This window comes from Salarias fasciatus, chromosome 9 (genome assembly GCF_902148845.1).
Source record: "Salarias fasciatus chromosome 9, fSalaFa1.1, whole genome shotgun sequence".
NCBI lineage: Eukaryota > Metazoa > Chordata > Actinopteri > Blenniiformes > Blenniidae > Salarias > Salarias fasciatus.
The window spans coordinates 18624963-18650456 of NC_043753.1; the positions used below are offsets into that span (position 1 = coordinate 18624963).

The 25494-nt window shown below is 44.4% G+C and overlaps 1 protein-coding gene across 2 annotated transcripts in view; it reads left to right on the forward strand.

Moving 5' to 3' along the window:
* Positions 1 to 24055, forward strand: part of pou6f2 (POU class 6 homeobox 2) — a 75175-nt gene extending 51120 nt beyond the window's left edge. For both annotated transcript variants that reach the window (XM_030099147.1, XM_030099148.1), the window contains 5 exons: positions 6682 to 6819; positions 11525 to 11734; positions 13628 to 13781; positions 16596 to 16764; positions 21230 to 24055. In XM_030099147.1, the coding sequence (XP_029955007.1) occupies positions 6682 to 6819; positions 11525 to 11734; positions 13628 to 13781; positions 16596 to 16764; positions 21230 to 21737 (1179 nt within the window). In that variant the 3' untranslated portion in view covers positions 21738 to 24055. The remainder of the gene's footprint in view (positions 1 to 6681; positions 6820 to 11524; positions 11735 to 13627; positions 13782 to 16595; positions 16765 to 21229) is intronic.
* Positions 24056 to 25494: the final 1439 nt, after the last annotated feature.

Genomic DNA, 25494 nt, shown 5'->3' on the forward strand with positions numbered 1-25494 from the left:
GCATTAGACGCCCACAGGGGAGCCCTCAGATGGAGCACCGGGCTAGGGCTCACCTAACAGTGGATAAGGAATAGGGTTTCTTTAATTATGAGGCAGGGCTGTGACATTGAGTTCCCCCCCTTTCTCCTCCAGCAGCCTCCCAGACACCGTCTAAGTGCTCCGCTCCGCTGAGGAGGCCAGTCCCCCCGCGGGGCGCGATTCCACTGCCTGTAATTTCTGATGCCCATTAGTGACCGCAAACAGAGCACCGGGCTCACACAAGGAATACAGCTGCGCAGCACCGCCGCGCTGTAAAAAGACCCTTTTAATGCAATGTTATTGCATTATGCCCTCCTCATAGACCAAGTCAAAAGTCCCATTTGTGGTCCCTGCAGAATATTATCAGAAATTCTTCTCCACAGTGTTTTCATTCGCGGTTGTCTGAGGCTGGACTGGGTGTATATTTTGCCATGTATAGCAGTGGGCTACATGAATTGAAATTCCTCTGAACTGTTTGCCCTGAAATCTACAAACAGCTTTTTTCTTCTTCTTCTTCTTCTTCGTCTTTTTATTTCCTGCCAGGTGATTTTCTGCCCTTTTTCATTATCGCTGTGAATGTGCAATTGATGTTTTTTTTTTTTTTGGTAAATAAACTCAGCCAGTATGCAAGAGTCTATTTCCTTAAGTCAACTCCTCAAAAAGGGAAAAACCTTTGAAGTCAAAACTGCAGTAATCGATACAAATACGGCGGTACGTTTCATCAATTCGTCTCTCCACTTATGCTGATTTCACTTGTGTCGACAAATGTGTTTATTTTTATTTATTTTTTTTGAGGGGGGGAGAATAAGAAGGAGAGGGAGCGGAGCAGAGAGACATGGGAGCAGAGGAGGGAGGGAGGGTGGCGGATTTATCGATCAAGGGTGACCACATCTTAGCCACAGAGCCCCTCTCTCGTGATTAATCTTAAGGCTTAGAGTTGGCCAATGACACATGACAGGCCTCCTCCTCAAACTCCTCCATTTCTCTTCATTACGGGCCGTATTTTTGGACACCACAGTGGAGAGTAATCATTTACCTTTATTGTGTTTATAAAGCTGCGGCATGGATGACCCTTCCTATATTGAATTGAGGACATCAAAAGATCACTGGACATTGATTAGGAGGATATTAAAGTCATTCAAATGCTATATTTATATGTCAAACAACAGCAGAGTGAAAAGAGATGCCATTTCCGCCCAAACGAAAAGGAATGGGATGTAATCAGTCCAGTTGAAATAAAACTCCCAGAATCAAGAAATATGTTTTATTACATATTGAATATTTGAAGTAATTGTTGTCTAATCTAAAGGCTGAGAGGAGTCTTTGTTAATACACCAAGAATGATAGCCTTCATATTTTCTCTACGGAGCTCATGACTAATGATTTTATTTTTCATTTTCTCCCCGCAGCTGAGGAGGAAGCCAGGTATTCACTTTAAGATCATAGCAGGAGGCGCGGCAGATTTACTGCAACACCGGTTGCTGCTATGATTTCCAACCCGGCGCTTGTATGGTACAGAAATAACTGCACCAAATATGTCACATCATGAGCTGGGATGGTCAGCACTTTCCTGTAGATACTTAATCACCAAGTAGTTTCAAATTTAATACATCTGGAAACAGCTAAATATTATAGATCATTCCTCAGGAAGAGAAATAGTGTAAGAGGATTGTGGTATAACTTATATTTTTACTCGCAGAATGTCCCCTAACCAGAGGAAATATACTGCTGCTGTGATTGATGACAAAGAACCCACTCTGAACCGCTGCGCCTCACAATTATCAACAAATGGGCTGGAGCAGATTTTATGTAATGATTAAAGCTGCTGTTAATTTCACATGAAGGTAATGAGTGGGGAGATTGACGGCCACTGTCCGGCACTCCATCATCCCTTTATCGTTAGTTTAAACGTTTTCACGACTCTTTCCCTCCTTCATTTGCATTTTGCCTCATTAGATATGGCCATTTCTGAGACTGCCCGCGATATCCATTTCCCGGAGTTAATGCGTTTTATTTGATCAGCCAAACCTCCACAGTTAACTAGCTGTCATTCTGGCGTTTCGTATGACATCACTCCATTAGCACCCGCCGTGCCACCTCCGCCGCCCCCGCCGCCCTCCACACCCGCCGCCGCCACCATCCCTCCAGTGCCTTAAGCAATTACAATGTCCGGCTGTCACCGGATGCGGGGCGTTATTGTGTTTCGCCGGGCGTTATCTGCCCCAGTTGTTCTATCCGTCTTTCACTTCCCAATATTTTTCCTCAAGAACGGCTCTTTTTTTTGGGGGGGTTTATTTTTCACAACGGCCGGAGCGGAGGCCCAGCGGTGAGCAATCGTCGGCGCTCGGAGGGCTCAGAGTGCAAGACCGCAGCGCCGGGGCCCGCCAACCAAGGGACCAGAGGTGTTTTGGAGGGCCTAATGGCATTTTGATGTTCATAAGCACAGCGGATGTGAGGAAGGGGAGACAGGGAGGAGGAAGGGAGAGGCCGTTTTGGGAGGAGGAGGAGGAGGAGGAGGAGGGAGAGTCAGCGGAGGACTGTCAGCGGAAGACTAGCAGAGTCCTGACAGACAGAGAGCGTGTTTTCTCATGTCACAGCTGATTACATTCACTCTGGAGTGGGAAAAGAGCAGGGAGGAGACAGAGTGGTGCGGCCAGGATGGACGAGGACAACATCCATGTTGCCCCTGATAAGAAACATTCCTCTCATTCAGAGACCATCGCGGTGTTGGCTGTTAATTCCCCTGCTGGGGACACCTTGATGCCTTCACGGCTTAAAGACGCAGCAACGGCTCTTGTTTTAATATTTTCACAGATTTTAGATTCAGTTCAAAGTAATCAAAGCTAGTTTCAGTCAAGAAAAGGTTTACATTGAGCTGATTTTGCTGTGAATGAAAACATTACTGGTTGCTCATTTCTTTTAATATTCCCTTTCATTTTCTCTGTTAGATTAGATAAATGTTTGATTCTGTTCCTGAATCACAAATGAGCTTAAAAAAAAAAAAATAAGTTTCATACTCTGCTGAAGCCTGATTGTAGACAAATCTGTACCCCTGCTGGCATCTGCACCACTTGTCCATTTATCTTTGCTCTTTGTTGTCCTGTGCAGGCCAGCGAAAAAAGCAATTAAGTTTAAAACGCCACATGAAAAGAGCAAAAAAAAAAAAGAAAAAAAAAAACAAGTATAAACTCCAGTTAGTTTGTGTCAGACGATTTTTAGTTTCCAGGGGTCTCTCCACGCTTTGCGGGGACACTATTTTTCCCTCTATTCCTGAGATTACACGGGTTGCTGCACCAGGTGACCCTCGTGGTCAAACTGGCAATGGAGAGCCCGCCGGCGTTTCAGACTCCCTTCCCCTTCTCGCCGTACGGGAAAAAAAGATGCATTTTGGGCAATTTGCAAGCTTTTTTTCTCACCCGAGACATTTATTTTGTGTTTGTTGATCCCTGCGTAGCCCTGTATATTTGGCTATATTAAAGCGGGAGAGTGGACTGAGTGATAGCAGCGTCGCGGAGTCAAAGGTCACCAAGCGATATCACGTGATAAAATAGAGGCTTTAGCAGTGCTCCTTCAAAAAAAAAAAAAAAGAGGGAAAAAAAGGAAAAAAGTCTGCTTTTCTGGCTTGAAGTTTACTTAAAAATTGCACAGAGTATCATAAATAATCACCCTGATTTTGTTTTATTTCAGCGTTTCTGTCCCTGCTTCTCGGCTCTGTTTTCATGTGGAATGAAAGGAATAAAACACAATGGTTAACATGCAGGCTCTACAAACTGGAAGATGACTGTTTATCTCCTCCAACACATACAATCAGTACAAATGCCGGGCCAGGTCTGTCATTTTGTGCCTCCCGCCGAGGTGTTGAGAGGAGTCACCGTGGCGGAAAATCACCTGTTTAGGTGTTGAACACAGCCTCACCTCTCTTTATTCCTGGCTCTCCTCCCAACTGCTATCCATATTACCTCGCGGCAGAGATGCGGCAATAAAGCCCCGCTCTCTTTTCCAGCTAGATTTACCAGAATAACAGAGCGCCTGAAAGGGCTATCATCGAATGAAACACAATGATAATATTTCAAATAAATCTGAGCGCGTCTCCGCGAACCCATCACTCACACAATGACGCCGAGCGCAGCAGATTTTCAAGGGAGACTCGGAGCGTGCTCGCCCGAGCAGATCACATTATCCGCGTGCTGATCTGGAGCCTCTGTTTAACGCTGTTTAACTGGCCGTGCTGGCTTTTCACTGTGTCCACGTTCACTATTTCAGCAACTTCGACGCCGTGTTTTCACCCACATGCTCCGAAAACATCCCTCCACCCAGTGTTTTATATTCACAGCTTGTCTCGTGTAAACTAGCACAGCTGTTGTTTCTCCTTCTTCTTCATCTGCTGAGTTTTAGCTTCTAGTTTGTATCAATATCAGTCGCCATCTTTTTTTTAAGGATTAGTTGTTAATGTGCATTATAATAATAATAATAGATTCTTTAAAAAAATGGTGTTGGTGTGTTTTGTGTAGATCAGTCGTATTGAAATTTCATCCACAGGCAGCGCTGACCAAATCTATCCCGGCACATGAGCTTAATTATTTTCTTGAAAACAGATTTTAACAACCAAGAAAGCAGCGAGCTGCAGGCTGGAGGCAGAGGAGGAGGAGAGGCTTCAGCTTTCATATGTTTCTCTCAGACTGATTCTTAAAAATGTTCACATTCATGCTTCTTTCTCTGACCGTGAAAAACAGAAAAGCGCTTATACTGAACCTTCGGACGAGACGTGTTTTTCATCACAGTACAATCATTCTCACTGAACTCCCATTCATACATTTAACAAATGTTTGGCATAAATCGGTTTTAATTAATGTATTTGAATATTAATTTTACTCATGTTTTAAAAGTCTTTTCATATTTATTGGTTGATTCAAAGTCAGATTTTTACTTGTAGCCAATAATTGAAATAAAGCACATAAAAAAAATGGAAGAATCATGAATAGAAATATTGCTGGATTAAAGTCCTATTAACAAGTAAAAATATACAGTTACTAGTGTCAGAGTTGCAACAGAGCATTGTTTCTCTAATTATATCAACATTTATTTTACTACAACAACATCACTGGAACCCTTAATGTGAGAATCTGACGTATGATTAGTTTGTGCCTTAATATCATTACTTTAGTGTGTATTGTCTCTATGATCAGTATCTGGTTTGAAGCTGTTGAAGGTGATGTGTTTGTAAAAATGAAGACTTCATAGTCATTTTATTGAAAATTCTAAATAATATCAGCTGTTAATATTTTGCGGTCAAAGATAATTAACACATTTGAAGACATACGTGATCCCAAGAGTTTCCCTGATCATTCACAGTTTCATAAACTTTTAAAGTAAACCCACACAAACTTGCCGTTATATCTCACTTTTGCCGCTAGTGCGGGAGTCTTTAAAATGCTGTAACTTTTTACATGTGTTCAGTCCGATTCGGAAAAACGTCCAACATTGGATATGTTGAAATTGTGGAAGGACGACCGCCGGACACATAAAAGACAATCCTGTGATTATCGAGGAAAAACTGGATGACTTTCAGACGAGGGGAGGCAATATCAATCACGGCCAATTTGAGGCCACCAACATGAAATATGATTTCATAAGACAAATGCAGTGTCATTCTTAATGTGCTTAACCTTTACTGTCAATGAAAAAGTATCGATCGCTCAGTGGCATTTTTTCATCATTTGATTTCAGAAAGTGTAATAATATATGGTTGGTGGGGTAAGAGAAAAGATGAATGGCAACCGGGTGATCTCAGACGAACAGAGCTGATTTCTCCGCAGAGCGTGTGGAAAAGTTGATATCTGCTCCCAGCTTTTGCGTTTAAACTCTGTTCTTAATTCCGGCCGTGTTGGTTTAAATATGTGGCCGACCGGCATTTGCAGCAGGCAGCCTGTTACTGAGCAGTGTTTCTATTATTTCTCTATTCTGTTGAGTAATTGGGAGGTCTCCTATCTCTTCTTGGTCTTTGATCTACTTACTCAACCTAATAAGACTTTGCTCTGCTGCACTACAACCAAATCAGCAGTGCATTTTCAGCCCCCTAATAAGTGGTTAGCTTGATTTATATGGGTAATCTGGGCGATGTGGCGCTGCTCTACAGCCTCTTCCCGACGCACGGAGCCTCTTTTCACAACCACGGGCCAGACCAGATGAGTCCATTACGGCGGGAGTAAGGACGGCCATTGTAGCCCTCCTCCGCTGCGCTATCAGTGTTTTAGAGCCGCGTGACGCGGGAGGATCTCCGCGTCGAAGCGTATTGGAGCGGTTGACGATACGGTGATGCATGGCCGCCGCCGCCGCCCCGGCTCTATTGTGAGAGCGGCGAGCCGCTGGGCCGCTGCTGCAGGGAGGAGAGGCTCGGCCGGGCCCCGTGGGGAGCCCCGGGGGCCAGAGAAGCACTTAAGAGTGGTAAAATGGCCACTTATTCACAGCCGCCCTCCGGTTTTCGCTGCTCCTCCCTACCCCGGAGCTTCCCACCGGGTCCGGGAGCAAAGACCTCTGGGAGCCGCGTGATGGACTGTGCAGCCCTCCGTGCTGGACTGTACAGACCCCACTGCCGTTAGAAACAAAAGAAATAAATAAATAACGTGTGAATCCTCTGAACCTGCTTCCTTTTCCCTTTTCCAGCTGAATCCTCTGGCCAGCCAGGCGGCGGTGGCGGCGGCGGCGGCCATGGGTTCCATCGCGGGGTCTCAGGTGTTCGGCAACACCCTGTCGAACCTGCAGGGCGCCACCGGGCAGCTGGTCACCAACGCACAAGGACAGGTAGGCGCCGCACCCGCCGATTGATCAGTTCCACATGCAGCTACATAAATACAACAGAAGAAAACAGTTTCCTTGGTAACCGATCGGTAAAAGCTGTTGGAAGACCATCTATCATGTACGAATGCGCCGCTCCAAATAAACCGCTGCTATAGTATTTCTGATCTTTCCACATAGATTCCTGGTTTCTAGCTCTTCGTGTCGTCTTGAAGCCGTTTGTCTGCAGTCCGGTCCACCGACCCACCATATATTAAGCATTTTGGGAATAAACAAAGCTCCTCTTTCCCTTATCCGCATGCGCCTGTTGCAGTAAAACGCTGACCTTGTCATATTTGCAGGGTGGCTGCAGAATTGTTCCATCAGTAGCCAGAGGCTTGAACGATGGCGCTTGTCATTGTGGGGCTCTATCTAATGAATCATCTTATCTCAGGTGCACACAGCTCATATTAGGGGAATATTGTACGGACAATATGCCCTTTCGCGCTACTTTATGTTTCACGCTTTAACCCCTCGCGTTTGTTAGCGCCGCTCACTTTTCAAACACGTAATGGTCACGAAGCGGGAGGCCGAAACATGTGCACACCGTTCGATTTCACCTGCCGAAGTTGTGTTGCAGAGCCGACCAGTTTGACCACGCTTGGTTTTACAGAGAAGGCGCGTTGCCCGTGCGCGAGGGCTTGATGCTAAACGCTGCTAATGAGACAGTATGGACTCTCCTGGCTCACAAGGTGCCTGGAGCGCTGGGAACAGATCACTGTGGATATGGACTTGACGGGATGCTCTGTGCTTTTGTAGTGTCTTGGTGGCTGACACTGCCTGACATAATCAGGTCACAGAGACGGTCAAAGCCCTGGGCTACTGCCTTTGCTCCCCACCTCATTATTCCACAGCATTATTCAGACGGAGGACTCTGAAACACGCGCGGCCCTATCAGAAGGTCCTGCCCCTCCTTTCCCCCCCCAAACACAGAAGATATTATACAGGCTAATACATCTCAAACAAGGCTGGAGGTCCAGCAAACACGCAATCGTTCTGCTTTGTATTTGCTAGAGAGCAGCTGTTATTCATTCAGGATAGTATTTAATTGGAATTTAGGGAACAAGCTTTATCACTGCGTGTAAAAACGTATCTCATTCCTGAATTTAAAACATCATTCACTGTCTTCGGCCTCCTAATTTCCTCTGAAGCTTTTGTCAAAAGACTTTTTTCATAAGCAGGAGCACCGGGAACCTTGAGAAGTGTCAGGTCTGATGGACGTTTGGAGTTCAGTATGTTTTTAAACCTTAATTATGTTGGCCCGGGCTCCTTTATTCTCCTCGGAGAATCAATGAGGCTCTTTCATTTTCACCGCCTCTACAACAGTGATTAAGGCTGCGGATAAAAGCCACAATTATTAAGTCACTCTCCCTCCTGGGATTTTTTTTTTTTTCTCTCTCTCTTTGCAAATCTCTGGCATTTTTGTGAACATCTTCTTTTTCAGTGTATTTTATTTTTTACTCCCCATATTTTTTGACATAGCATTAAAACTGTGTCGAGGACTTTGTACGTCTGTGTTGATGAACCTTTGTGCTGCTTCTTTGTGTGGAAAAAAACTACATATCTATAAATATCTTTCTCCACCCAGCTTCCACTGGCCTTTAGGGAAGCCTTGAGTCTTATGAGAAAACAACGCTGAGACTAATGTAACATCACTAGTTTGTACTGTTGATTAAAGGAGGCCTTGAGCCCTGAGATCCAGTGTAGCCGCAGCTTTAACTCCAACTGACCTGCTGATTTTAAATCTGTCAACTAGAAAGCTAATTATATAAAACTTACAAGATTGTTTTCTCCCAACAACAGTGAAAAAAAACTATATTTTATGTGTATTCACTTAAAACTGCATTGTAGCAGCATCTGTAGGTTATAAAAGAAGAAGGAATCTCTTCTGTCTGGCGCACCGGTATGAGACTGCCGTCTTTAGCTTTAATTTGCTCTGAATGTTGACTTCTTTCTACTTGTATGTTGACACGAGCCCAAACTTCCCAAACATTTCCCCTCTCGGGTCTCAGCTCGCCGCATGAGGAGAGCAGGATAGAAAACGGGCAGAGATATTGCCTGGCCACCATGGCTAAAGACACAGATTGCCCTGACTGGAGGGATGAGATGACATTTCTGTGAAAACAAGAGGAGAATAATCTTAATGAGTTCTGCAGAGTGGAGAGGGGCGTGTGTCTCACATCCAGACAAAGAAAACCCCAAAGATAAGTGAGTTAGCAGTAATTGAAACAAGCATCTGAAGGCTGTTTGTTTATAAAACAGGTGTGTGATTAGCCCGCAGTCAGGGCGTTTGAAATGAAAACGCTTTCCTGTCTCCATCACAGGAAGAGCTGCTGTACAGTGAGCGATTCAAAGCCCTTCTCACTGCAAATGAAATGCTCTGAAACCTTAAGAAAAGGAGCCTTGTTAAGTGTAAGCTGTCCTAAAAGTCAAATACTACACACTATTTACTTGGAAAATTCAAGTTTCCCATCATTTGCTCTTTATATATATATATCATTAGAACTTGTGCTGTTTGAAACTTTAGCAGATTATGAAGGTTTGTAAGACATTCAACATGCTTTGATACTTTCCTCTTCGTTTTCAGCTCAATGACATAAAACATAGTTTTTTTCACATTACACTCAATCAGCTATCTCCGAAATTTAAACTACTGCCTGTATTGAAAAACACACACACACACAAAAACTGAAATCTTAAAGGTTGACCCTGAAAAAAAAAAAACATAATAAGAAAAACTTTTGAAAAGATCTTTGTGCACTGTGTTTCCAAAGAGACGAGGCAAACTTTAACAAAGTTGATTTTTTTTTTTTAACACGCATTGTGAGAAACTGTGACAAAGGACCTTTTGTATTAAAATTATATTAAGTAAAGAAAGAAAAACACCCATGGCAGCAGCATGCAGCCCCGTTCCTGCAGGACCTCCAGCCCTCCAGCCTGAGAGCAGCTCCGCCGCGAAGCATCTGCCTGAGACACTCGGCTGGAGAAGCGATGCATGGTGGGACGGGGATGAGAGCCGAGCTGTCAGTCGCCCGCTCCTTTATTATGCTTATAGAACAACCACTTAGTCCAATGACGATGAATAATTGAGCGGAACAAGTTCCCTGCCACAGTGGCATGCAAAGTGGGATCAGTGAGACTCGGGAGACGCGAGCGTCAGGCAAGGCAATAAAATATGCTAAGTGGCAGGAGAGCATTACGGGGAATTTGTAAAGCCGCCGCACAGAGAGAGATAAATTATCTCTCCCCTAATGCGAAGCAACGTAAGCAAATGAGCCGTGGCGGGGATGAATTACAGATTGTCGGCCCACCTTTCTCTCACTGATCCCTCCCTATTATGTCAAAGAGACGGGGGCAGGGAGGAGGGGGAGGCGGGCCAGCCACCGAGGCACATTAGCCACAGTGGCAACAGAGACGGGGAAGCCAGAGAGGAACGGTTTGTAGTTCTGCAGCGTCGCTCTGGGCTGTGATGTGCAAACTCAGACTGAAATATAAACATAAAGAGAGACGAATCCAAGACACTGTTTCTTTTTTTGTTTTTTTGTTTTTTTGCAAAAGCAGCTCTTTGCCCCAGTTGCCAAATAAGAGAATTTAGAAAATGATGAGCGTCTCATCCGCGTTGAGCCGCTCTCCGGTGTAATGAGGCCTGCTGGAGGAGCGCTGCCACTGGGCGAGCCGGGGTGCCGCCTGCTTAGGAGCTGCCCAGAACCAGTCCCCAGATGACATTAACCTTCATCATGGTGAAGAGGCGCTAAGTCCCCCCTAAAGCGCCACTCTTGGCCACACTCTGGCAGCTCTGAGAGCTAAAACGTTGCAGTGACACTCTGCCGCCCCCTTTGATCTGCCCTTCCTGATTACAGCCACGGAGGAGAGGAGAGCCGAGGGTGGAGGAGGGGTGAAGTACCCCCGGGACCCCGAGAGCTGAATTAGAGGCGCAGGGTCCTGTCTCACTCTCCGATGCTCGGCTCTTCTCCCTCTCATTGTTTCTTTTCTTGTTCGTTCTGTTCACTCCTTCCTGTTGTCCTCTGTTCTCATGTGTGTGTGTGTGTGTGTGTGTGTGTGTGTGTGTGTGTGTGTGTGTGTGTGTGTGCATGTGTGTGAGGAAGTGAAATGGGGGTCCCTGTCTCTCAGAAGTCTTTCCACCAGAGACAAAGACACTTAAGTAAAAACACACATAGATACACACAGTCTCTCTCTCTCTCTCTCTCTCTCTCTCTCTCTCTCTCTCTCACACACACACACACACTCCGACACAGCCGTAGCAGTCCTGGCCTGGTGATGGATAATACAGTCAGTGGTGTGCACCATCACACACACAGGTATTCAGCGCTGACCTTTGCAGTGCGCTCCCAGCAGTCTGCTTTGGCTCCACTAGCTGGAGCCTGTAAAACCGCCGCGGTGACAGATGATCGGCGGACACTTCTGCATGTTTTTCGCCGCCCGAGCGGAAAGCACAGCGCTCTGATTAGCCTCGTGACATGCCCAAATGTCTACCTTCATTTATTTATCCGGCGGTATTCATCACGGCCGAACCTCGGGGATGAAAGAAGGAAGATTCTCAGCGGCAGATATCATTACGTCTTGATACCTCCAGTAGAGTTTACCCTCCGTGCTCCCTCTTCCTTTTTAAAACCGCCCAGCTGATTTCGTCTCCTCTCTACCCCCTTTGTAGATAATTGGAACAATCCCACTGATGCCCAACTCTGCAGGGCCCTCCAGCCAATCAGGGGGTGGCAACCCAGCACTGCAGGTACAGCCAATTACACCTCAGCTTCTGACCAACGCTCAAGGCCAGATCATCGCCACGGTGATCGGCAATCAGATCCTGCCTGTCATCAACACCCAGGGAATCACGCTGTCACCAATCAAGCCTGGACAGCAGGTAACGTGGACGTGCAAACACACACGCGCACCCACACACACACCCACACCCACACACACACACACACACACACAGAGTTTTGGAGGGAGACGGCATGCAGTGTCGCTTATTACACTGTTAAGTGATGAAGAGCTGGTTTTAAATCCCGTGGAATGAGCAGCGGCTTGCGGAGTCGGGTCACGGCCCCGCGTCTTCCTGTTTTCCAGCCAGTTGTGTTTTATGCTAAGCAAGTCGTATTTTTCCCGCCTCACTACTCATAACATTCATTTGCATCATTCCACTCGGAAAATTGTAGCTTTTTGGTACAATTGCTCGCAATGTGTGTGTGTGTGTGTGTGTGTGTGTGCGTTTGCATGTTTCCCTGTGTGTCAGTGCATGTTTGGAAGGTACTTGTCAGACAACCTTTCAGACTCAGTCTCAGTGAGGCTGCGAAACCCCCGCAGAGCCCAAACTAAAAAAAAGAAAAAGAAAAAAAAAAAAGAAAAAGAAAGGGAAAAAAAAGGAGAAGCACAAAACACAACAACACTTTTCATCACCCCACTTAAAACTCAAACACTCTGTTCACCTCTTTCTCTTTCATTCCCTCCACCTCCTTCGCTCCTTCCTCAGTCACACTTTCCAACCTTATGATTTGTCCTTTCTGACCCGAGCAAGAAGCAGTTTGCTTTGATTTGAAGAAAACCAAATAGAAAAAAAAAAAAAAAAAAAAAACTCTTTTTCTTCTTCCTTCTTTCGCCTGATTTGAGTTCACATTAGATATAGAGACGCTCCAAACACCCACTCCCAAATTGGTGATCTATACGATGCTAAAGTGTGACACCACATGCACGCGCGCTAACAGTGAAAACGGTATTGACTCGATAATGATGCCGCCGACAGAATTACAGGGTAAAAGTTCACATCCAGAGGCCTCAGCAGTGCCGAATGGATGAACTCTCCGCAGATGGACACTTAATTGCGGCCCCCCGAAACAGCAGATCATACCGTTGAATGAATTAATGCATTTGTAATAATGTTTATGCTTTTTGTCTGCACTTCAAAGCCCACATGTACACATTGTTCCGCGGGCATAATTTACGGTTGTCAGAGCCTGCAGTCTCGAATATTTCCAGTGAAGCCAGATAATTCTCCGAGCCTGTCAACAGTCCTGACAGTGTGTGCATCGCTGTTGACACCCCCCACCATCCAAACAAACACATGCCACAGAGAAAATAATTAATAGCAAAGGAGGGAGAGGAGAAGCCAGCCCAGTTTACAGCAGAGACAGCTCTCTGCTTTAAAAGTGTAGACGTACCATCTTGATCTTGTAAAAGCAATTCAAATGTGCATAAAACATGAAAATACATCGTTTTTTTTTTTTGCCATCAGAGCACGAAGCCGGCGGATCATGAATTATGTTTGATACGGGGACTGCTGTGTCCACGCGTTTTTATTTGGGGATTTCTCGCCGCCGTCATTATCACCCTCGCGAACGCGATGACAGGAGGGAAGGCTTTAATTGTCACGAGCTGATTCCGGGCGGCGGAGTGATTATAAAGCTGAGGGAGAGACGGCGGAGTACCTGAGCTGAACCAGACAGCAGTGAAACTCCTGTAGTCTGCAGAGCGGATTATTGGCACCACATTCTGCTCCGTCAGTCTAAATACTGCAGGCAGTAATTACAGTTAGTCGTTATTAGGGACAAAGTAAATGTCATTATTTTCAGCTTCTAAGTTGCTAATTTAATAGCTGCTGAATGCTCGATTAGATTTGATATTGTAGTGCAATCACCGTAATGACACGATTACTCTGAACTATGATTAATACGGCGATGTGCAGAGGTGACGGTGTGTATTTGTGGGTGCTGCTTGTCGTCAGTGCATCAGCTGTGTGTTTGTGTGTGTGTGTGTCCAGCTGCCTCAGGCTCAGCAGGGTCAGACGGGCCCTGCATCGTCTCAGCCCAACCTGCTCCACATGCCCCACAGACAGAGTCCTCTCCACCAGGCCTCCTCCTCCTCCTCCACCTCCTCCTCCTCTTCGGCGCTCAGCGTGGGGCAGCTGGTCAGCAGTAAGTGTCCAGAAGCACCGCATGCCTTCAGATAGACTCCGTGTCTTCACTCATACGTAGATGGAGTCACTTCTTATAAGATAGAATTAAGAAATGTTGTGTTTGTCAGAGAAAATGGTTTTAGTTCATTTTCATCATTCAGGATGTTCCTCTGTGCTGAGGGAGTCAGTGAAGGAAATGTTTTTCACTAAAATCCACAGGAAATTACAAAACATATGTTGCCCTTAAAGTTTTTGCTCTAGCCATGTATTAGTCGTCTCCTGTCCCGCTGGGCTCTCAGCCTTTAACTCTGAGGACATAAAGCCTTGGAAACAGCTGGGCTCTTGATTGTTTAGCATCATTTCCTCCAAACGCCAGCTAGTGGCGTGTTCGCAGTGTGTACAGAAGCTGCACAGTGTGTGTGAGGATGACCGGGAGTGTGCGCTCCTGATGGGGGGGGGGGGGGGGGGGGGGGGGTGTTTCTGCAGGTTGCACGAGAGCAGGGTTTTAAACGTTTGTTGGATAATGGGCTTCTGTGGCACAGAGGAATAAGATATCAAGCTTCAGCAGCATTAACGGGACCCGGTGCATTGTGGGTGCTCCAGAGGGGTCACGAGAACGCCATGTCCGTTGAAATGTTTCAGAGTAAATCATGATAAAAACAAATAAATCAAGGATTTAGAAGATGTTATCATTTCACTAAGTCACGTTTTCTGGATTTTCTGCACACGCTCAGGAGATTTCAGTTTAAAGCAACTTTATTATTGCTGCAAACAGGTAAAAAAAATAATAATCAGAGTTAATTTTTTTATTAGCTAAGCAGAGCCGTTCTTCATTCACTCTTATCTGAACAAGCGGATTAAAATATTCAGGCTCGTTTTTTTTCTCTGTAGATACAAATCCTGCTAAGAACAAGACTCTCCAAACTGAAATTGCAGAGTAATCAAAGTTAATGAAAGTAGATCAGAGATCTATTATTTATATTTTTGCAGTGTAGCTTCTCGGCATCAATCTCACATATGAGCCGGTAAATAAGTCTGCACGTCTTTTGTGTAATTCCAGTAAAACTGAACCTTCCAGAGCCTCACAGAGACAAAGTGTGTGCATCGCTGCGACTGATCCCCACCTCCTCCCACGGTTTCATTTTTTCCCAGACTGTCATTTCTGTGGTTTATTAGACAATCCAAAGTGGCGTATGTTATGTATAATGAACATAAGTTTCATTCTCCCGGTGCGTGGGCCTTTGGCAGGGCCTTATAAATCACCGGGCCACAGCCTGTCAGCATGCAGCTACTGCCTTTAAAAACTCTGCTTTATTCAGATAAATTTCATTTGTCAGGGTCGATTCTCCTAAACTCCATGTAAACTCATTTCAAAGGCAGCTACAATGCAGCAGAATTTAATAAAAAACAAGTCGCCATTGATCAACTCGTTGTAGACATTGTGTTTAGTTTATGTTTACTTGTAGCCTGGAAAATATCTGATAAACCACATTTGAGTCTGCACAAAATCAGAGCGGCTCAGACCTTGATGGAATTAATGCTTTATGCTGAGTACGAGCACTATCACTTCCTCCCAATATCACTTACAGCAAACACACACGCACACACACACACAATGCAAACTCCCACGACAGAATCGGACCGGGAGGAGATGAAGCGCCATTGTGTTTTCCACACAAAGGCGGAAACAGACTGAAGAGCGGAGAATGACTGCTATTAATCAGATGGGAAGATGTCAGACGTAAAGCAGCAGCAGTTTTACACCGAGACAGTAAACGGTCTGCATGCGAGCGGAAACGTGTTGAAGTAACTCGAACTTAAGGCAAAGTATCTTTTTTTTTCAGTTTTTCCCTCCATCATTTTATTATTTCAATTTAAAAAAAAAAAAAAAAGGTTTTGATCCTCAAGTCGAGTCTATTGATCCGGAGAGGCCAAACTCGCCGTTAGAGAGAGCGCTGGGAATGAGCGGGACGAGCTCGTCGCTGTGGAGACGACGGGACCCGGAGCCGCGAGCGCTCCGGATCTCCCTGAGTGTTCACACGTCTGGAGCGCGCCGCAGACGCCGCACGTCACTTATGAGGCTCGACGAGATGGCAGCGGCATGGATTTTTGCTTAAATACGCTTGGAGGATTCCTTTAATAATTCATTGATAATGACCAAAATGAATAATTCAGAGGCACAAACTTTGCTTTGGTAAGCAGGATGCCAGGGCACCTGACATTGATGTACGATGCGAAATCACTTTTTATTAGCGAGGAGATTCTTCAAAATGCTTCATTGAAGTTTTTTTTTTTTTTTTTTTTTTTTTTTAAGATGTGCTCAAATGTGGAAATTCACAAACAACATTTCTTTGTGTGAAGCGTCTCTTTTCTGGACCGGAGCCGCTTTAAAGGCCTGAACTCTCTGTTTGGGGGTCAGATGGAGGAAATAATGTGCTTTTCCTTAATCTTTAATATTTATCAGACGGATACCGCGCCACTGTAATCATCTATATTTGCCCTGAAAGCTTTAGTTTTGTCCAAACGTTTCTTTTTTTTTTTAAGGAGAGATTTAAAAATTTACACTTGCGAGTCAAAGCCGTGGCATACCTGTATTCACACCTCAGACGAGTTTACTCGACAAAACATCCCTCAGATGCTTCCTACAGCGGGGAGGAATAATAAGTAGTGACCCAGAGCACGACTATTTTCTGAAAGTTGCTTGGAGACGATCATGATCACATATGGCTGGATGTTTGCCTCATTCACTCTGAAAGAGAGAGTAAAGCAAGCGGAGGAGCAGAGGGCTAATAAAAATGAGACGTGTGTGTGTGTGTGTGTGTGTGTGTTGTAGACCCGCAGACCGCCCCCAGCGAGGTGGACGGGGTCAACCTGGAGGAGATCCGTGAATTCGCCAAAGCATTCAAGATCCGCCGGCTCTCGCTGGGCCTGACGCAGACCCAGGTGGGCCAGGCGCTCAGCGCCGCCGAGGGGCCGGCGTACAGCCAGTCCGCCATCTGCAGGTAAGGACAGACCGAGCGGATAAAAAAAATCTTAACAGTTAAAGTGATCATTACCTTCAGTCGATACGTTCCAGTTCTGTCAGAAGAAGAGGTGCAGACTCAGTGAGCTGTCGGGTGTTTTTCCTGTCATGTTTTAACAGACATTATTAAGATATTAAAATCCATAATTGACTCTCATGTCTGCGCTCACCCCTCTCGCTCTCTCTCTCTCTCTCTCTCTCTCCGCTCCCTCTCGCCCGCTGACATGACAGCCGAGCGTCACTTATGCAAAATACATACACAAGTATCGCACGGAGCACTTAAAGCATTTAATAATTACTAAGCCCCGCCGCCGCCGCCGCCGCCCGAACACCAGCGAGCTCGACGGCGATGAGCTGTTAATAAGACTGCCGTGTTCTTTGCCGCCTCCGCCAGGACAGTTTAGCCCTAAATGGCGCCGTTATATATTAATGAGACAATCAGACGGTCGGACAATGAGTGTTTGGTTTCCTCCCGTTTTTCCACTCGACTAACATTTTAGCATGAAGACGCCAAAATGAGCCACATTTCGCTTTTTGAGGACGGGATCATCGGGCCACGCGGCGCCCACAAGAGAAGAAAATCGTAAAAATGTTCAGTTATTGTAGAACTGGAGGTGAATGTTTTGCTCAGTAGCTTCTCAGATCTCGTTGCCCCTCGGAGGCGCGTGCGCCGATGACCTGCGCTGTTTATGCGGCGCGGCGCTGCCACGCGCCTTTTAAACTTTCATCGCATCAACATCAAACGGCCGATAAAATGTGAAACCGTACAGGAGCCGGCGTCGCTCTTATGAGGCCCCGGCTAATGTTTAAAGTCTTAAAATCGCGCATGAAATATTTACGGCCGGGCATAATTCAAATATTTATAACATACATTAAAAGCCATTAGCTTCAAAAATAAACACTCTGTGGGCTGTTATTCCTGCCATTAAGACAATTTTTTTTTTGTTTGTTTGACATGCGACATGACATCCTGATGTTTTAAGTAGCGGAGGGCCAAACTTCACATGCTTTAGTTTAGTTAACATCAACACAGACGTGAAGTTGGAGGAGCGGCGGGACGTCAGAGCGGCTCAGGGGCCGCGGCTCTGAGCCCAGACAGTGAACAGACACTGACAGATGCTTCCATCTTGTCTGCTCTCGTTGCTCGCCATGTTTCCCAGCACTTTATTAGTTTATATAAACAGGCCCGGGCATTAGGCAGGGGGCATCTTTAAACCGTGTGTGTCTCTCTCTTGGCTGCAATTTAGTCGGTATTGAGGTCAAATGAAGACAAAAAAGATCAATCGAGAAGGAATAAGATGGACAGCAGAGAAGAGCAGGCCAGTATCTGCTCTGAATTCTATGCTTCAAATTGAAAATAAAACTCTGGCGTCATCCAGTGTAACATGATGACGCTCATGGTCGTTCCTCTCCAGTTAAATCTTTTAAAAACAGACAGCATGCATGAACCTGATTAGAATATTAACTGTATAATGAATTATTTGCGCACAGAATTCTTAAAAAAAAAAACGACTGAATGTTTCGTCAGAAGGCCTCTGTAGGACGAGACAATAAAGCAGCGCGATGGGACGACTGAGATCAGGATTTAAGACTTCCTTTACACTGAAAACTAAACATCAAAATATTTTACAATATTCAGTTTTTGATGATTAAAATAAACCAGATTTCTATGAAATAGATTCAAATAAAAGCTAAACTAAGAATGCTATTTATTTAAAATGGGTTACAATGTAAAATAAATGAATAAAATTCACCGTTTCGCCTTGAGAATTAAATTCAACTGAATAAACATTATCAATTAGAATTGAAATGCAACTAATATTCTAGGAAATCAGTCCAGAAATGATCTTAAAAGAGTTTAGAAAACTCTAATAGCTAATCTGTCTGATTTCAAGATTACATGAAATGACATGATGATGAAACAGTGATGTGAAGAGAGTTTTAACGCCGCTCTCGACGTTCTGAGGCAGAGACGTCAAACCAGACGAACCTGGAAAGAGTGAAAATACTGAGAAAACTGTATTTTCCCTCAATGTAATCACTGTTTGAGATAACAAAACCCTGAGCCCTGCAGTAATGCAGCAGTGACAGATAACAAACTATCATTAGCATCACAGTCTTACTGTGAGGATGAATTTGTGAAAGTTGGACGCTCCAGGCTGCAGAAATTACACACCCTGTGAAATAACAGACTTCTCTCCACATTAAGCTGAAGAGAAACTCTGTGACAGAGAGGAATCAGGTCTTCCAAATTGAACTCAAACCTGGTCATTTGAATAGATCGAGCTGAAACTGAGAGAAAACCAGATGAACCTCTTAAAGGATCGTGTTCACCTGCATCAAAACAGCTTTTAAACTGCAAAAAAGGATGAAGAAGAAACGGTGAAAAGCTGGAACTAATCAGATTGCAGAGGTAAAAATGTGAAGGTCGCCGTGTTGCGGGAGGAAACTGAAACGATCTGGGTGCGTACGGCGCGTCTGCCTGCCGACTGTAAACCCCGAGGCCGGCGGCAGCTCAGACCCAACGTGCAGCGCGTCTCGGCAGAGCTCCCGAGGTGCTTTTAAGAAGAGGCGGCGCGGCTCCCTCGCCGGCGCCGGCGCACCGCGGAGCGAGAGCGTACCCCGGCTGAGCCGCTCTCCACTCGTTTTAGCGTCCGCGGTTCCTGTTGATCCATGAAATGTCCCGTCTCTGGTGACTCCTCATATTTACTAATGTATTCCCCGCAGTACGGAGGCCTCCTCTGTCTGCGCTGTTTAGGAGAATGGTTATAAATAATACCGCCTGTCGACAAGGAGGGGATGCGCCAACGAGGTGTAGCAACAGAGGAGGTTCATGCATGCATGGGCATCTCGCCCTCAGCTCACCTCGCCATTAAAAACTCTTCCCTGGTTTTTTTTTTTTTTGCATTGTTTGCTCCCTGGAGAGCAGAGCTTCACTCTGCCTCTCAGTAAATGTTGTTTTACTAAAAGCATTTGCGGCTTTTATATTTAATAAATTCTGTTTCGACTATTTCCAGAGCAGGTATTTGAGGAATGAGATGGTTCCTGGATGAGTGCGCGTGACGTTTAATGAGCCGTTTATTCTGCAGATTAAAGCAACATTATGCGGGTTTACACTGAAAGTGTATCAGCTGCTTCATTTTACTTGAATTTTACTTAATGCTGTTAAATTTCAGCAACAAAATCCAGACTGAAAAACATAAGAATCATTTTATTTACATAGAATAAGAAGCTTATGGCAGTTTTACATAGAAATAAAACAAACTAACAATCCTGAGCAAGAATGAGGAGCAGTAGAGGATAAACTCTCTTCTATCAGGAAGAAACAGGAGGGAGGAAAAGACAAGGCGAACACAGCGAGCAAATCCAAACACTGCAGAACCGATGAGGACAGGAAGTGCAGATCGAAACCTTTCAGAGGTCCTGCAGGGAGGTGGAGAGAGAGAGAGAGAGAGAGAGAGAGAGAGAGAGAGAGAGAGAGAGGACGGAGAGGAGAGAGACACACGTGTTTGTGGCTGTAAGGACAGTAAACAAAGCAGTTCATTAAAGAAGGATTATAAACCTACAGCAGCTTTACTAGAAAATGATTCAGAGTCCTGAACCACCGTGGAGCAAAATATCTGTCATATCAGAATGAAATTCTTGTTCTTCTGCCAAAATCTGATCATTTACACACATAAACAAAGAAGCCCTATAAAATCTTCGTCCTGCGCCAAATGCACCCGACAGTCACTGAGCCGCGTTTTTAGAAAAAACGCCTCGTTCTGCACTCCGAGTGCGTGGCGTCCGCGTGACGCCTGAAGTCTGAATTATGTGCAAAGTTGCAGAAACTCTCAGCATTAGAGTGTGCAAATGTGTTCTTATTAAATATAAAATGAGAGGTTGTTAAAAGACGAAAGAAAGTTTGAAAAATGTATTCAATGTACATTTTGATTAATAATTCAAGCTCTTTTTGTAAATAAATGATGTTGCCATATTTAACTGCATGCATTACTGGATTTTTTTTTACTTTATTATTATTCTTTCTGTTTGTTTTTGTCACCTGAGGGATCAAAATGGATATTTGAAAGTAATTCTTGTTTCGTTTTTGTGTTGATTTCTGAGTTTTCGGCACTGCGGTGTCTTCCGGGTTCGCTTGAACCTGGTTTATAATCATTGGCAATATCTCCTTTCTCCATTATTGCCAATCTGGGACAGAGAACCAAAGCCTCGTCCGAAATAAATAAATAAATGAAACAAAACGTCAGCACAGCGCTGGACACAGTCACCTGCAGCTGCTGCAGCAGCCGAGGTGCTTTCCAGAGGAGCTCGTCTCCGACGTGCACCTGGACGTTAGTCTCAGTCCCTGTGGCATTCTGGTTGAGGAGACGAAAAAAGACAGGCAGCTTGTCCCTTGTTCTGGCAGGGCACCTAAGTAAGATTCTTTTTTCTTCAATTCTCCCCAGACACACCATCCTGAGAAGCCACTTTTTCCTACCACAGGAAGCCCAAGAGAACACTATAGGTAACAGTCTGACAGGCAAACTGAACCCTGGCCTTTTATATCCTGCCAGGTTTGAGAAGTTGGACATCACCCCTAAAAGCGCCCAGAAGATTAAGCCGGTTCTGGAGCGCTGGATGGCCGAGGCTGAAGCCCGCCACCGATCCGGCATGCAGAACCTGACTGAGTTTATCGGCAGCGAGCCTTCGAAAAAGCGCAAGCGGAGGACCTCTTTCACCCCGCAGGCGCTCGAGATCCTCAACAGCCACTTTGAGAAGAACACACACCCTTCCGGTCAGGAAATGACGGAAATAGCCGAGAAGCTGAACTATGACAGGGAGGTGGTGCGCGTCTGGTTCTGCAACAAGCGGCAGGCCTTGAAAAACACGATAAAGCGCTTGAAACAGCCCGAACTGGGAGCGGCCGCGCCGATGGACCCGCTCACCGACTCTCTAGAGGAGCTCCCGAAATAAAGCGGCCGTCCGACCGAGCCGGCGCGGCGGCCATTAAACACGAGGAAGGGCGGAAAGATCTCCTCCCCCGGCGGGGAACTGGAACCGGCTCCCGAGCGGACGGACAGTCACGAGTCTGCAAAAACAAAAAAACTATGTGTTTGTCAGTGTGATTACCACAGTTCTGTAAATGACCTTGGCGAAAACCAAAAACATGAAAAAAGAGATTAATATCTGAGCATTATGTTAAAAAGAGAAGACAAAAAAAAAAAAGAAGAAGAAGAAGAAGAAGAAGAAGAAGAAAAATTAACCTACAGTGTGCTGTTTCAAAGAGTTTTAGATTCTGGCCCGAACGGCCAGACTGTCGCCCAAATTTTGGTTCCCACCAGGAGGGATTTAGTAAAGAGATCATACCAAATCAAAACACTATTTACCAAAGTCTGTTGCATCTGAGTACTAAGAATAATTTTGTAATGTAAATGTGCTCTAAATTTTTACATTTGTACTGGCAAAAATCTAAGCTATATGTGTGAGGTTGAGTATACATTTTATCTTTGTCTCGCTTACTTTTTTCCTTCATTGTTTGTATGTAAATATCTAAAACGGAAAAAGAAGAGAAAAAAAAAAACGCCGTCTTCGAATTGAAATCACTTTGAAAAGAACAAAAAAAAAAAGAAAGAACCTTTGCTGTTTAAAAAAAAAAAAAAAAAACGATTGCATAAATAATGTTGTTTGCCTCCGATTTGTGTTTCTTCTGCAGATATTTTCAGTCACGGTGTAACTTTGTACAACTTTTACAGGTATTTATTAATGATTTAATGAGATTGTTAACCGAGGATGGAGATGACACTGAAGACAGATGAGGATGATGAAGATGGGGGTGGGGTTTCGGGGGGTGGGGTGGGGGGGGGGGGGGGTTCGGTGTCGGTCGACTCTACCTGCAGCTTTGTTCGGAGCTACTGTGTCATTCTGTTGCCAAAGCCTGATAGCCAAAGAACACACACACTTCAGCTCAAGGACTGGGGAAGATGTTACCTTTTTTATTATTGTTATTATTGTTATTATTATTTATTTCTCACAGCTTTCTCTTCCTCCTCCCCTCTTCATCACGTCATCCAGCTGCAGCACAGTCTACGTTCGTCTCGTTACAACATAGAGGAAAAAAAAACAGGTTTTTCTTTGCAGCAGATTCGCCTCGGCATGCGTCAACGTTTCCCCAATCTGACTTTTTACAATACGATGAAAAGTGATTTTGTTTGATTGGTTTTTAATCCTTTTTTATTTTGGAAATGAACACGATGTGGTTGAAGCGTTTCTGTCGGAACTGACCAAACTCCTGAGATCAATCCAGTCCAGCTCTTTTTATAACATGTCACATTAAACATGCTTTCCTGCAAAGACCGCTGTTAAACTCTGCATTTCTTTCATGCGAAGTGGGCGTTATTGATGTCACCATCGGCAGTATTTACCGGGAAACTTGTTGGTTTTTTTTAGCTCCTATGTTGAGAAAAGTGTGTTTTACTTGGTCCACTTTTTTTTTGTGTGTGCATCTTTCAATCTTTTTTTTTATTTTTGGCTTGACGCGTCCGAGACCGTCACTGCAGATATTTGGCCGGAACAAACCCCCCCCCCCCTCACAGGAAGAGGAGGAGGAGAACGAGGTGAACGCTGAGAATAAGTGTCACATGTCAGAACGAGTCGACTTAATTTGAAGTGAGCCAAAATTTGATGCAAGTTATTCAGAATCATGTGTCCGCTCCGCGCACGTCCTTCCATGTCACATTGGTTATCTCAGAACTCGGAGCACTCCCACCCCTGCTCGTGCGCTCCCTCCACACACACTCTGATGTTTGGAAAAAAAAAAAAAAAAAAAAAAAAACGTGGAAAAGCTTTACACACATCTGTGCTTTAAGACCAAATCAGCAGGAAAAGGGAAACGCAAACGTGGAGGGTTTTTTCCTTTCTTTTAGTTTTTTTTATTTAAAGGCCACGTGCACGTCCACAGGAAGTCACTGCATTAACACCTGCACATCCTGTGTGTTCTTATTTCTGAAAACAACTCTTGAGGCGAATCCCCCCCCCCCCCCCGTCCGCCCCCCGGCCGAGAAATACGACACGTCTGCTCAGATGAACGTCTGAGGACGACGCAGCAGTGGATCAGTTCTGAGGCGTAACAATAAAGCTGTAACCAAAACCAAAACACACACACACACACACACACGAAACGAAATGAAAACACAGGAAGGAGTTCTGCCTTCGCTCGACTTTCCAATGCTGGACCAAAGCTCTATCGTTATGCACATTGTACAGAGAAATAGATCCGTGGTGTTGACAATCTTTAAAGATCCGAGAAGAATCCAAGAGTAGAAAATGTAGAGTAGTTGATCAAAGGTTTACCTCAGTGCGCCGTACGAGCAGCCGCGGGTCAGAGTAGCGTGTGTGTGAATCTGTGTGTGTGGATGGATGTTTTTCCTCATCATTATTATTTTTATTATTATTATTTATTAGGTGACACATGATTGTCTGATTTGTGTGCGGTGGTTTCCTCCTGAGCCACGTCTGACTCGTCGGTTTGAACGCTGTTGTGGAGTTTTCTCTGGTTTCCGGCGCCGTTCGCTCAGCCTCTCGGTTCTCACAGCCCTGCAGACCCAGAAAAACACAGAGGAAGATCGCTGCAATGTTGCTCTTAACTCCATTAGGATATTTCATTTAAATCCATTTTGGGGAATTTTACTAACACAGACGAGCTGGTTTAGCGTTTTGTTAACAGTCAGAGAAACTAGAAACCAAAGCTGAAGAGCCTGCAGAGGTTGGATTTCTTTTCTTTCTTTCTTTCTTTTTTTTATAGACTGAAAACTGTACTTAATCTATAGAGCAATATCTGTTTGGTCAGTTAAGCAGCACTTTGTGTATTTCTAAAAAACAAAACAAACAAAAAAAAGCTTCAAGTCTGTCACATTTATTTGTACCATAATTAGTAATAAACAATTGTTTGACATGAACTTTGTGTTGAGTTTATGTTGGGATTACTCCTCCGCCTCAAAACACCTGCTTTACCACATCAGGGTGATGTGATGTTATGAAATTTGGGGGTTTTTTTCATGAAATTGCTGAAAATTACAGCTTAAGATTAGTTCAAGTGCAGATTTCTGGTAGAAATGACTCTGTAAATTAAGTTTAAGTAACCTGTTAAATGTAATTATGAAAGTATGATTAAAAAATTGACATTACTGTACTTAAGATGTGTTTCATATAATTTAAAAGGAGTGTAAGGCCCACCTCTGGAAAATAAACACAACTGCTTTTTAGTTGAAGAGCAGCGTAATTTGGTTTTATTAGAGTAAATAAATTATGGGTATAATTGAATTACACTATATGTAAATCTCCAGCCCCATTTAAAGCTGAGGAAGTGATAAAAACCAGCGAACTCCTGCTAATGTAGGTTGTGTGGCTTCTGTCGAGTCGACACAAACATCTCGCTCTTTAATAAATAGCTGAGATTAATCACTTCCCAATCTTTTAATCTGCATAAAGCTGAGAGGAACAATTTTACTCTCATCGCGGCTTTTTACTTATTGAATTATTTCAGTTTAGTTTGATCAAGACACTTCAGACCAATTCATTTGAAATTATATTACAAGTCTTTTCAGCATCAGTTGTTTTACTAAGAATTGAAAATACTTAGAGATAAACTGTTTAATATAAAAAACTAGCAGAGCTACTCGCTTAATTCAAGAGTTTTTACCTTTAGATCCACAAAACATGAAATAAAAGTCTC